General features: G+C 45.7%; 1 protein-coding gene across 2 annotated transcripts in view; it reads right to left on the reverse strand.

The window, feature by feature from the left end:
- Positions 1–12,158, reverse strand: part of RNF11 (ring finger protein 11) — a 31,619-nt gene extending 19,461 nt beyond the window's left edge. The window contains exon 1 of one of the 2 annotated variants that reach the window (XM_068690198.1): positions 11,506–12,158. In XM_068690198.1, the coding sequence (XP_068546299.1) occupies positions 11,506–11,628 (123 nt within the window). In that variant the 5' untranslated portion in view covers positions 11,629–12,158. Of the gene's footprint in view, positions 1–10,055; positions 10,110–11,505 lie in introns of those variants that run through there. The other variant, XM_068690199.1, reaches the window with a different exon arrangement.
- Between the last annotated feature and the right edge of the window lie 2,122 nt (positions 12,159–14,280).

A 14,280-nucleotide genomic window follows, 5' to 3' on the forward strand; every position in this document is an offset into this window, starting at 1 on the left:
TGACTTCCTTGCATCAGAAACACGGAAGCACGCCGTGCAGATGGATCCCAAGGCACACCGCGTTTCAGCCTGTATTTCAGCCCATGGTATGCTGAACACAGGGAGGGCTCCCGAGTCTTTTCCTTGGCCTCAGCTGCATTCGCTGCCTGGTACAGTCTATCAGAGCCATTATTTTTAAGAGGTGGAACGGAATCCTGTATTAAATCAAGTTAAGTGAACGCAGATTCTCATCCCCCCACATGCCTGAGGTACACACACACACTACCACAGGGGCATATATGGTTTTAATTGGCGTTGGCCCCTGGTGTAGCCGAGGCCCCGGGACAGGAGTATTGGGTTTCATGACACAGCAGCACTTTCTTTAGAGACAAGGAAAGTACCCCTCTCTCCCAGAAATACTGTACAAGCCCAAACAGCTCAAGTTACTGACACACTAAATCAGATAAATTCCCCTCTATTTAAGAAAATGTCTTACCCTGACAAAAGGATAGATGAATTTCCTTCCATCTGCAGTACTCTGGCTGCTTGACTAGATGGAAACATTTGTCTGATCCCTCAACACCAACAACCTGTTTGGAAGCATCTGTTACATGGCTGTTACTACCACTTTCCCAGCTTTTGCTTCTCGATATGAAAACACCACCGCAGCAGCTCAAGTGCTTAGGGAAATCTCCAAAAAGAAAAACAGCCTGTGCCATCTGACTAGGGAGAAGCAGGCACTAACCCCGCGAGACCACAGTCTGAGTCTGAGTCCACTGCAGAAATTCTTGCCAGCACAAACGCTTGATCCAACTTGCTCTTTAATGAAGAGGTAATTGGTCATTACTCGTCCACAGGACACTAAGCAGACATAAAGCTGAAAGAAACAGACATTAAGTTCTTGATATTGCAGCTGGGAGTTTGAAAGTCTTACCTTGACTACAGTGGAATCGAGATAATGGTGTGTACATAAAATTTAATAGACAGCAAAAAAAGAAAAATAAGGATAACACACCCTTCTTTCCAACCTCAGCATAAAACTACAGCTCTTTTATCCTCAGTTTACCAGCTCAGAGTAGGTGACAGCTTTAGCCACATGAAGAGACCTCAGGAGAAACTATATATAGGGTGAAACGAACTTTTCTCCAGGAAGCTCTAAATCTGGGTCATCTTGCTTCTTCTGAGAGGTAACAAAAACAGGTTACTCACTGAACAAGAGGGAAGATTACAGTTTATAGAGGAAAACAAAAATTACTTGAAGCGTGAAGTTTTATTTTTGTGCAAGTGCATACTATTTTTTCTTTCATAAAAGATTCTTCTGGAGGATTCTGTAAAATAAAACTCCTCATATTTAACATGGTGTCTCTGCACAGCTCACTCCACCTCCTGCACGTCAATAAAGCCACAATATTTACAAAAGGAATGGGCATTCTTCGGTGAATTTATTTCCTAGTTTAGCCACACAGTAAATCAAACAAAACCTAACTTATTAAAAATTCCACAGTTTGCCTAAATTCAAACAGTGAAAAGAAATCTCTTCTGGCACCTCACTTTTGGTTCTTGTAGATGAGTGGCTGAAAGGACTCCATGAAAAGCAGAGCTGCACCTGAGTTACCAGACGCACCCATTCCAGCAGACTACGTATCACAGCACTATGCCCAGCTGAAGGCAGGGTGGCAGAGCAATGGGGCAGCTCACTCAGGTTTTGGGCCTGAGGCCATCCCACCCGATCCAGCTGGCAGAGGGCACATGGCCACCACAGCCACTGGAGCTTCGACCATGCTGCATCCCCAGGTGCTGCTAGCTAAGGTTTGCTTTGTGCCATTACCAGAGCAGGCTGACACGTTTTCTTGGCTCAGGACAGACCTTAAAGCAACACTACCTATGCGGTGCTTTTTCTTCTTTTCTCATTTGCAAGACCTCTGAAGAAATCTGCAGCAGAGGCGTGTGGACCTGTATTCTCTACTTGATGACTACAGATGGGATTTTATGACTTTGCTGTTGTGAGCACTGTAACGCAGCTTATAGAGCCTCACACATCCAGGGTCTCAGAGGTGAAAAATCATTAACCTAGAAAAGAACTAATACTTAAATTAAGTATTTTTTCTTGAGATTTACAAGTGATAATGTTTCCTTCCAAGAAGGTCAATATACTTCCAAGAACGCCACTCTTCACAAGACAATCCACGACTGCCTCAAGGTCCCCAAATGAAGATGTACCACTACAGAACCTCATGAAGCAGACACTAAAAGCGATGACTTAGTCATATCTCATAACCTAAACTGAAGATAGACAGATGCAACTGCAATACAAACTGTAATACCTAAACAGAAAACAACCAAGAGAAATCCCCAAACATCAGAAACTGGCGAAGCAATTGAGCAAGTACTATTAGCATGAAAAAAATACAGTCTACAAGTGTTAAGATATTAATTTTGTCTCAGCTAAATCTGGAGTTTCAGCATTTGTTTGCCAGTCTGAGCCTTTTATACAGTTTCCACTGAATTCAGCAGTTAACTGCTTTCTGTTAAGCAACAGTACAGACCAAACCAGTTTCACAGTTGGCTGTCTGCAGTCAAGCAGTTCTTACACCTGTTTGTTCAAAACCCAGGAGCAATCACTTCTCTCTCTGATCTTCAAATAAAATGCATTTATTCAGACAAAATAAATATTGGTCTTAATCTATACTGCAAAGTCAAGCTGTCTGAATTACAATTTCAACGACTGTGTTAATAAAACGCTGTGATTAACGTTCAGTGCGCAGAACAAGCTCTGTATCTGGGTTTAATTACAATGATGAATAAAAGTCAGACACAGAGGCATCATCCCCGAGTAGTCATGCGTTATACTGTCCTGTAGATATTGAAATGACGGAGTCCGATGCACTTTGATCTCTTAGATCCAAGTCTCCTGCAGCTCTAAAAGAGAAAGGGCAAGAGTGCCCAGCCTCACCTGATTCTGCGACATTCACACACTGAGTCATAAGGGATTTGTATCCCTACCTACCCAGGTGCACCTTAGAGGAATAAATAAAGGCAGATAAATATTGTTCCAATTCCTTCTGGCTAGAGCTTGTACAGAGTCATCAGAAGAGCCACACAAAGTGGTAGCAGTGAGGACCACAGAGAACCATACAGCACCTACAAAATACTGTCCAAGTACATGTATTTTATGTGCAGATATTTCTGGTCTATCATCTATTTGGCCATTTCTTTTTAAATCAGTTTTGCCATGAAAAAACTTAGAATTCATGAAGCTGACAGTATCTGGCAAAGTTTTGGTGGTTTTAATCACGACTGCAGGAGAGGTGATTACCACCCTTTGAAACAGCGCCGAACGGGTTTTTACTTACACTGGATATTCATGTGACTTGGTTGGATTTTTATTAGTCATAAAAAAGGCATTTCCTTGATGCTTCTAGGACTTCTCTTAGCAGTCCAAACTCTAATGGCACATGGGTTAAGCTCTGGAAAACTCAGCACTGTCAGCCAGCTGAGATTCATCTTTGAGGACGAGGTTGTCTCTGCAGATACTTGGCCTTTGAGTTCAGTGAACTGAGCACAGGGACTGCTTCTGAACTGCGCCTCCAGAAACACAAACTGCTCTGGGTGGGGAAAAAGCAGAAGGGAGGACATGGAGGCCTCTTCAGTGTCCAAAAACTACGATCACGGGAAACAGGTTTCATTACTGCAGAGATAATAGTCTGCACATGCATCGCTGCATGCTGGGGCTAAGGGAGGAACTGAATTTCCTGAGTCACAGTTTCTCCCATTCCTCCCACAGTTTCAGTCCTCCCTCAGGCACTTCAGGGCCTGAACTAAAGCAGTGGCTAAAGACAGGCAGGAGGAGAGGCTCAGAAATCAGACTAGCCTTTGGTACAGTTTCATGCATACATGCACGTGTACGAAGCAGGGAGCTTGCGCGAGCTTTCTGATGGCTCAGCAGAAACGTCCAGTGCAATAAACCAGCTGGTTGTGATTTGGCTGACGCAACTGTGGTTGAAAGGAAGGCTCTTTTATCTTCTCCTCCAGTTGCTGCACGCATCTGTTGTTTGTCCATGTCACTGTTCGTGGATTGTGGCCCAGCAGCTTTTCTGCCACCGGCATTGTAACTTTCTTCTTCGTTGTCGAGAAACAAGAGTGGCCGACAGAGATTCCTGTGGAGGACTGGTAAATAAAGCAACCATTCCTTGCAACTCCTCGGTCTCTTGGAAGTTGTTTCATTAGCTCATAGGAAAGTCACGGCCGCTTTGCTGTAGCCCATTCTGCAGACCATTATCTCTTCAAAACACAAAACTAGTTTATTTTCCGTGGTTCTGAAACCGAACTGCAGCTGTATGGCCAGCAGCATCTGCAGATCCCATCAGTGAACTGGCAGCACACACGGGAAATGCAACAGCTTCCTAAACACAAGGTGGTCCTGGATTTTGGGGAGGGTGGTGTTGTTTGTTTTGATTGGCATGCCTCAAAGAATGCTGGATCTCCGCGGATAATGAAGATTCATTATCCTGATTAGGCAAGATTTTTTATTACCATCTCCACAGCCTGCTCATTCCTACTAATCGAGCATCTGGAACACGGGCTGCCAAATAAAAACTAAATTATCGGATTCCAGAACAGATTTTAGGAGACATCTATTGTCTTAACCAGATCTTCTGATAAAGCTCCCTCTCTACAGCAGCAGATTTGTTGTAAATTCCTGCAGAGGTTCATTTTGTAACGGAGGAATATTATTTTATTAAAATCAAATTATCACAGAACACTTTACAAACATGAATTAAATTACTATGCATGTCTGCACTAAAGATAAGCTTTATTGCTCCTCATTTTACAGATGAGGAAACTAAAGCACAGACCAGTTAAGTGATTTCCCAGAAGTTACAAACTGAACAGCAGGCTGAACTAAGAATGACTATGGCTTACGCTAGGGCTGCTCAAGTGATTTTATTATTGTTGAAATCCACAGTTTCACCCAGCAGGAAGCTACACGTGGACTCAGGTTTTGCCCACCAAGAAGCTCTACATCAACTCCCCTCTGCCAGGCCAGGTGGCTGCTGCATTTTCCTGCTGGTGACAGTTGCCCCCCAAGGCTGGCAGAACGAGCTGAAGGATGGCATCTTCTACAAAAACACATCCTACCTTCAGGAAGCACGACGTATCTCTCACTTCTGAGACTTTCACGGTGTCAGGGCAAATTTTTCTTGCAGTCTAAATCCAGACAGGAGCTTGCTTTGCCTTCCAGAGTCAAAGAGGCAAAGAACAGTGACTTGCCAGCTTTTTTCCCCTGAAGACGTTTTACTCTAACTCAGCCATGACATCCCTAAAAACCTGCTCATTTTGTAATTCCCTGGTCTCTTAGGAACTGTTTCATTAGCTCATAGAAAAGTCACGGTTGATTTGCTTTAGTCTATTCCGCAGCCCATTAACTCCTCAAAACATAAATACGTTTCTCCGTGTGTCCGTGGGGAGGCAACAGTAAGGACAGGCACTGCGACTGGCAGATACCAGCCTGTCCCTGGCAAGCAGTGTTATTTTTAGTTTCTTGCCCTTACATTCTGCAACCAGTTTGCCTAGAAACGTTAACAGGGTCTCTGACAGTGTTCATTAAGCCAAGCCTCTTTCCTTCATCAAAGTGATGAGCAGTGACACAGCAGACAGGGACAGACCTTGCCTAAGAGCTTGGTCCAACTTGGACGTTCCTTGGGGAAACACGTGCAACACAGCGACCAGCATCCCGTCAGATAGGGCTATAAACACATTATCTTCTTTTCTGAATTCCTCTTGCAAAACCTCCTGGCCAAATGGTTAGGGACAGATCCTTGCCGATTGCTGACTCAACTATAGTAGGCTAGAAATTGACTCCAATATTCATAATTAGGAAGTGTTAACACAGAACTCAAACGTCAGCATACACATCCCATTTCTTCTAGCCATGCCCAACGGGTATTTATAACTGACCGGAGTCTGAGATCTATTTTAAGCTGCAGAGAACTCCAATATTCAGCCAATGCTCATTAGAACATCCATTAAAAACAATTTTAAAATGCTACTTTCACTATTATTACACCAAAAAAAAAAAAATTATCTAGCTTTGCAATACCAGCTGGTATCCTTTATCTTCAGATTTGCCCTTCTGCCCCTCCTCCCCTTATCCCTACCCCTCAGCTCCTTTCACTAGCAAGATGAAGACAGCAGCGCTCAGCCAGCCTGGCAGCCTACCTGAAACCACCATGCATTAAGACTGGAAATACAGGTGCACAATTTTTTTGTTTTAAATAAATACTGCCCAGAAAGGAGTTTCCACACTCACCACCCACGGAAAACTTTCTATCTAGCACTCATTAGTAGCAACAAAGTTATCTACATGACTTGCTAAGTTCTTCAGACATGCACAGCGTATTGCTCAATAATGAAATTATATTGAATGCTATTATGAACCACAGAGTTCGTAATATATGTATTTCATTACTACGCTTATTTCATTTCTATTTCATACATATATTTCATGAATAAATTGAATATCCCTCTACAGATATTTAAAGCAAAACAGTTTGCTATTGCTTGCACATGCACACAATTTACCAGAACAGCCCCGTAAGATACTGAGGAATCCCAGGTTTTCCCAATGCAGCTGTCCAAGCTGTATCACAACAGTCTACCAGAACTGACTTCACCATTCAGTGCTCGGTCTTTCACAGTTAGAGATATTAATATAGCACTTGCTCATTTCTGAAAACAAGTTATGTAAGGCAGCCTAAGCAATCATATTCTTGAAAAAGAAGTAAACAACACAACACCGCCTTACTCTACCATTTCTCCTCCGTGCAGCAAATCCTAAGCTTCAGCTCCTCCATCGCTCTTCTCGTTGCAGCTGATGGCCACCTACACCCGCGATGTCAGAAGGCACACGTGAACAGGCAGACACCCCCTGCGTGCACCCCCTTGAAGTTTCCACCAGAATGAGGAATTGGGGGATACATCAGTATTTTGCCAACTAAATTGTAACTCATACACATATCTTTAGCAAGATGTGGAGGACAAGCAGAGAAGATGATAAGACTGCATGTGCAATATTTAATATACACATTTCTCTTACATGAAATTTCTAGTTGGTTGGGTTTTGTTTTTTCCTCCATGGCTAGCGCTCGTTATGCAGAGTTTTTCCATCGCATCTTTCCTCCTTTTATGCCGTTCCGATATACACTAACAGTTCCAGTGCAACGTTGTACATAAGTTATGATGAGAGAGTAATAAAAGCTTTGTTCTTTTGAGCAAAGTACACCCAATACATGCATCCACAGTGTCAAATTCCAGACAGAAACAGAGCAGACTATACTGAGAAAAGTTGCAGACTGAGCACTTTCACAGGCTCTCAGAGGAGCAACGCTGCAGGGCCACATCTCCTGCACTGCACCAGGCACAGGAAGGGGGGCACAGGGCACCTCGGGCACAGACCGCTGTGCCGCAGGACAGAGGGACCAGGACAAGAGCACAGCGCATGCAAGTGATGCTCATTTCACAGAGCAGGCCCACAGAGGATATTGCAGCAACCTCAATTTAGGGGAAGCCATGAGACAGCCTGAATTGTGCTTTCAAAACCTGCTGTCACCAACAGCTTTTGGAAGATTATGGGCACACAGCGTTGGCTTAAGCTCATGTTTCTGATCTCTCCTCTCATTTTGTGCCTACAACCTAATCAAGTGACTATCCAGGTCAAAAGGTTTAAATGAATCCCTCAAATGAGAAAAAACAAAAATAAAAACCCACTGGAATATTTTATCTGGGCCTCCAAGACAACGCAGGGCAGTACTGAGCACCAAAGTTAACTTTGGATCTCCTCAGATAAAGGGGTGAAACATTTTATCAGTCCATCTTCCCTATCAATGTTTCAAACATGCTTTTATGAGTTCAGTATCAATACCAAGAACTTACACTTATTTCTCATGCTTTTAGCTTATTAATTTAGCAAGTGTTATATATATTTTAAAAAAATATATATAAAAATATTGCAGTGTATGTTGTCAACAGTAGTACCTTTTAGAAACTTGGGTAGAAAAGATGCATTCTGCACTTTACTGAACACATTCCAAAGCTCTATAAACTCTGAAATTGTTTTCTGCAGCTAAGGAACTATTTAAGAACAGAAATACGAGACAAGGATTAAGAGAAGTTGCACATCTGTTCTGCAAAATAAAATCTTTGGGAAGAACTGCTAGAAGTAAAGAGAAACTAGGAAAAAAAACAGTGAACTTCTGTGGAAAAAACAGAAGGCATATTGCCAACAGATGGCGAAGAAGTCAAACAGAAAAGAAAAACAAACTTGAAAGCACACGCAATTTTGAGGACTTGAGAAGAAACAAAACCAAAGCTAACTTGTTCCTAATCAGATTCACCGGTTAGAAATGGAGTTGCATGTGCTCAGCACTTAGAAAAACAGTTGTAATTCCAGGATTCTAAAATGGAGGCATCCAAAACCAGCCTCTGTCTGTGAAAATGCTGGTCAACTCTTAAAATAGTTTCCTTCTCCCCGCAACACATACAAACACACTCTTTTGTATGTGTTTTAATTATTTCCCATGTTAGCCTTTAAGCTTGATGCTCTGGAAAATGGCTGATGTCCTCATGGACCTCTTTCTCATAAATCTGGATGGCTATTTAAAAAGATGTTTTCCCTCTGAAGCCTTCTTCCTGTAGCTTACGGTGCACTGACAGCAGACAGGTATATGCAGAGCCTCTGAATGGAAGGCATATTCCTCATTATGTCATTACAATGACAATCCAATTTTCAATCTAACTTCTGGAAGCAGAAATTTTATTTCTGAGTGATCTGATATCACTCAATCATAAAGTAAATTTGACATGCAATAATGAAGTGACTATTGGAAGCGCGTTTTGCTGTTAGAAGTTAACACCTGAAAAAATTATGGCTTAACTAGATTCCCATATGGATGCCCTCAGCACAAGAGTGCCAGGCAATTTAACATGTTTTAAGTGTCAGAATAACACAGACTTGAGTTAAAAGAGACATACAAGTCCTTCTCTACTGTATCTTTACCTCTTCATCAGCAAGCTTCCTTTTCTTCACTTGCATACCTTGCAAGAGCTGTTCAGGAAGTTGGCACATCACTGCTGCAAACCCAAAGGAAGCAAACCAAAATACGTCTATTTCATGACTAAAGCTCCAGCAATTAGGTTTTAATCTTCCAGTTTCTTGCGCACTCTCCAATTGCCACAAACAAGTTTTCAAACTCACTTTGTCCTCTTCCTCGCCTTCCCTCCTCAGGTCTGTACGTTCTCATGTACATGTTAACTCTGGTTAAAACATTGTGAAATAAGTATTTATCACACATAAGGACAGAACTCCTACATTCCCATTTGTAACCCTGAATCCAAGCTGCCATTTGGAAGTTAAAATGAGATCATAAGCTACTGCAGCCACAACAGCAATAATGGAGCACAAGGAATCCTCCAAGTTCAGCATTTGGCCTGTGCATTAGGCCTGATACAATTCAAAGTTATCAATCCCCTTAACCTCGAAGTGCACAAAATACTGCACAACATTGTAAGTAATGTCTCTTTTTAAAGTCACAAATCACTGTGGTTTAAGACTTACGGAAAAAGAACCTTTGAATTTTGATGAGGAGGCACAAAACACCATGTTACAGTGAGGGTTTAGCAATTGGTAGATTCATGTATGGGGTTTTTGGATAGCGGTGCCATTCAGGACAGCCAAACACCTGTGTGCACATCACTTAATGCTAGACTGCTCTATTCAAATGTGGAAAGTTTGGGTATGAATGCACTTACTCAACAACAGAGGTCTGAAAGTTCACTGATTTTACTGTCTAGTTTTCTTAGTCAACCATCCACACTTACGTACAAATTCTTTGTTTAAAAAACCACAACACCAGCAGCTGAGGAAGATGTCTGCTTATCTACCACTGAAGGTGACGTGAGAAGGCCTGCAAAATGGGATTTCTCAACTCTCACAAGAGCTAACAGCTTTTTTTCTTTTGAAAGACTTTTCCAAGTCTTCCCAGAAATCGCAGACGCAAACGCAACAAAAATCAACATACCAAGTTGGCTGTCCACGCTGTAACAAAAACACGATGCATTCCTAAACAGAATGGACAATGAGGTTTAGCTTAGAACAACACGACCTTTAAAAATATTAACCTGCTGTCAAACACTTTATTGGTCAGACAGTTCAGAATTCAGAGAAAAATAACCCATCTTGGGAAATTCCTTCTAAATGTTAGGCTCCTGCATTTGTGCAAAGCAAACAGCTACGCGGTGCCAAGCAATACCAGCGCTGTCCCCCTGCATCACCGATGACTGCTACGCATGTGGCTCCTCTTGAGCACTTAAGGGACTTCCTATCAGAGCTGTAATTCTTGAGCTTGTAAAGCACTCGCAGATTACACGTCTACCCAGTTAAATACTTCCTGCAATTTTGTTAATTATACGTCAAGGTCTGCAACTACTGAACAACTCCCACCCTTGACAATAAGGAGCTCTCAAGCCACCCTCCAGAATTTGTGTCTCAAGCAGTCATTTCTTTTAGATTTCACTGATCTATTCCATTCCACCCTTTCAGATACGAAGACACTTTTAAAACTCGAATAAAAGGTGCAGCTATACTGTTGACATTCTTCCTTGTATTGTTTTCTTCTTTTTTTTAGTGCTGTGCAGCCTTCAGAGGGCCTGTTTAAAGCTGTATATGTTTTTATATACGGGGATGGAGATCACCAGGAGTCGATGAGTGCAACCACAAGTCCAGCTGCCTTTTTGGGGAGCCATCGCATTGAACAGAGGTCAAAAACAGGCTTCTGGTTACTACTGGCACTGGGATTCTGCATCGCTACCCTCTCCTGTGAGGGCTACGATACAGAAAACACCCAGCATTTTTCTCCCTCCCCGGTTACTCATCAAGATGTGCATTAACATATCCTTTCCAGACAGAAAATCCAATGGGAAAACCATCCCTTCCAGGTCCCCCCCCGGCAGCCGAAGGGAATAGGATCTACTGGATTACAAAAAGTTCCCCGCTACGGATCAGCCCCGGCTAAAAATAAGCGCGGAGCAGAGGCTGGAGTAAATAAAGCCAGACAAAGAGCAGCTCTCCTGCAAGTGCCTGTGGCCTCCCGTTCGCCAGCACCGAGAAACGAGCAGCACCAGCCAGTGATGTCACCGGGCAGGGACAACAAAGGAAGCGGCACTGCCCCAAATTCGGGGTCCTCCTTTCTGGAGCCGAAACCCGGAGCCTCCCCCCCCCGCGGGCCCTCGCCTCCCCCTCCGGGCCCGGCCCCGGCCCCTGGGCGATTAGGGCCGGGATCTCGCCGCTCCCCCCCCCACCCCAGCCTCGAGGCCGGCCCGAACAAAGCAGCGGCCCCCGGGGGGGCGGCCTCAGGGACCGGGAGCTCCTCAGCTCGCTGCCCGGCGCCGGGACGAAGGCACCGAGGGGGCAGAGCCGGCCCCGCGGGGAGCCCGGCCCGGCCCCGGTCCGCCCCCCCCTCCCCCCCGTACCTGATATGGCGGCGGCGGCTCCTGATCCGGCTCAGCCCCGTCCCCGTAGCTGGCCCTGTCCGACTGCGACTCGTGGAGCAGCGAGATGTCATCCGACGTGGGGGACTTGAGACAGTTCCCCATCTTCCACCCCCTCCCACCCCCCGGCCCTCGGGAGCGGGGCTTCCCCTCCGCCTTCTCCGCCGGACCCCGCCGCCGGCGGCTGGGCGCCCTCAGCCTCCCCGCCGCAGCGCGCAGCCCGCAGCCGCCCCGCCGGGGAGGCTCATGCCAGCCCCGGCCCTAAGCGGCTTAGCGGCAGCCCGGCCGCCCTCCCTCCTTCCCCCGCACGCTCCGCAGCCGCCCCGACCCCCGGCTGGGCAGGGCAGGGCAGGGTTCGGCTCCCAGCCCCGGGGGGCCCCGGGAGCTGGGGGGCAGCGGGGGCTGAGCTGGGGTCCGCCCGCCGCCCGCCCCGCGGCAGCCCGGCGCTGTTGTGCTTCCTGGTCACCAGCTTGCTGCGCACTGGGCTTTGTCGCACGGCCCGCCCCGGCTCCTCCTCTCACTCCGCCCCGCCGGGCCGAGATGGCAGCCACAAGGCCCGGTTCTGTCCCCGAGCCCCGCCGGGAGCACGGCCCGGCCCCGGCGGGATGAGGCCAGGCTGAGCTGAGAGGGCTCCGGCCCGGCTGCTGCCTGCGGGGTTGGGGCTTCTGCCCTCCCCCAAAATGGAGGGTGCCGCCGTGCTCCACCTCCCGGGGCTCTGTGTGTGTGTTGTGTTTGCTTTCCGGGCGGCTGGGGAGGAAAAGGCCGCCCAGGCACCGTGAGGGGACAGCGGGGTGTCCGTCCTGGGCTTCTCCGGGGCTCAAGGGCCCGCCCCGGCCCCGGGTTCCTCAGGAGAGGTCCCCCGAAGATGGTGGCCTTTGTGCTGAGCACCTGGAGTTGCTGGGAGGGCACGGGTTTAGAGCCCACAACTCCAAGTGTAGAGAGAAAAGCAAAAGGCATTTTGTCACATCTGTGTCTCTGTGGTGGTGTTTTTTTGTGTTTCATCACAAAATGTGATGAGCAAGTATTAAATATTAACCGCACATTTAACTCCTGTACTAAGAAAACACACAAACAAAAACACCTTTTGGATTTAAGTACCTGCAGACTCCGAGAGAATAAATGCCCCCTCACGCTAACACGGACCAATGTAGAGGGGAAACACTTTTTTTCATTTACAGGACAACCCTTCAAATGTTCCCAGCTTTGTCAGTCTCAATGAGCAGCCATCTTAGGTCAAAGTATCTATAAACCAGTTGACCACAATGAAGTATTTGGCTCTACAACATTTACTTTAACATTCAAGAGGTCCTGTGGTGGCTGAAGAACTTGGAGCAGTGTTTCTGATGTGAGCTCCTCCGTGAAGATTTCCCTTCATTACCGTTCAGAAGTTTTGTTTAGCTGCTTACCACTGGATAACCTAAACACCTTCAGAGTAAAAGCTACAGCAATTGAGAAGTTATTACTGATGTTTATGGCGTTCAAAATGGTTTTAGACCTTTCTAAGAAAGTAAGACTAGAAATGTTGCTGGAGACATAAGCATTGCTTGTGATAGAAAGGTTTTGCAATGGCCTGATGTAACTAATAATGACTGCTGTCATGATGTGGTCATTTGGGTGTTTATCATAAGAGTGAGTTCACTTGGTTTAATAGGGGAATTAGGAAGGCAAACAGTAGTTAGAGAGGAGCCGTTGCCTAACCCAAGAATGGTTTCAAGGTGAAAGCAATGTCAGAGCTGCCACTGCCAGAAACTTATACTGGATTTCCAGCCCAATTACAGAGATCGTCAGTTGTGCAGGGGCAACATCAGCAACAAGATTACTGGCAGCAAGAAAGGTGTCTGTTCACTGCCACTTCACACCTTACTCTTTCTGTGGAGCCCCTGTAGTCGCTGTGGCTGCATCCCCAGTGTGCCTTGCATTCCTGATCCTGCACAGTGGAGAGGTCCCGTTGCAGCACAGGGTGCCTCCCTTTGGGCTGGCATGCCAAGGTTTAGCTTTCTGCATGCAAATGTGGATCCCTGGTCTCATCCTGATACGTAGCCAGGACACAGCTGGGATATACTGTGGGGTCCCACAGAGGTAGGTGTTGCCTGTATTTCCCTTGAGCCAGATCTCCAAAAGAACTATCACTAACTGCTACGCCCAGTTAAAACTTGCACCTAATTAGGTACAGGATAGCCTGAACTTGGGCTCCATTTAAGGACGAGACTTATCAAATGGCAAAAGAGGTCTGCTTTTTATGACAGACTCACAGAGACCAAAGAGGAAGCCAAAGTTCACGTTTGGCCTTGCAACACAAACAGCTCTGCACCTGTGAGAGCTTTGAACAATGAAGAACAACTGCCAGCCACCACTGAGTTCTTTGAAGCGGAGATGGTTTAAGCCACTTGTTTTTCTGTGCCATTTACTCCTGTTATGTCAGGTAGGTGGTTAATAATGGCTTTGCACCACCAGGTCACAAGTTGAAAAGTGGTCCAGGAGACGAAGAATGGAAAAACTCTTCTGTTTATGAATGCAGAAGTGTTGTCATTTCAGAAGTGTTGTCATTTCATATACATATGCCTGCTGTGGTGTGATTGTCAGGACACTAGTTTTTCTACCACATTTTCTTGCAGTATGGGGACAAGAAAGCAGTCAAAGAGTTTTTCAAGGTAGAAGATGATTGTCTTTAGTGCTCAGTGACCATTTGACGGGAGCCTCTCTTTAGGGAACCCATGACCTGTTTTCACTGTTTCTGGGTATTAAGTTACAAAAAAA

This window comes from Anas acuta, chromosome 8 (genome assembly GCF_963932015.1).
Source record: "Anas acuta chromosome 8, bAnaAcu1.1, whole genome shotgun sequence".
In the NCBI taxonomy this organism is placed as follows: Eukaryota; Metazoa; Chordata; class Aves; order Anseriformes; family Anatidae; genus Anas; species Anas acuta.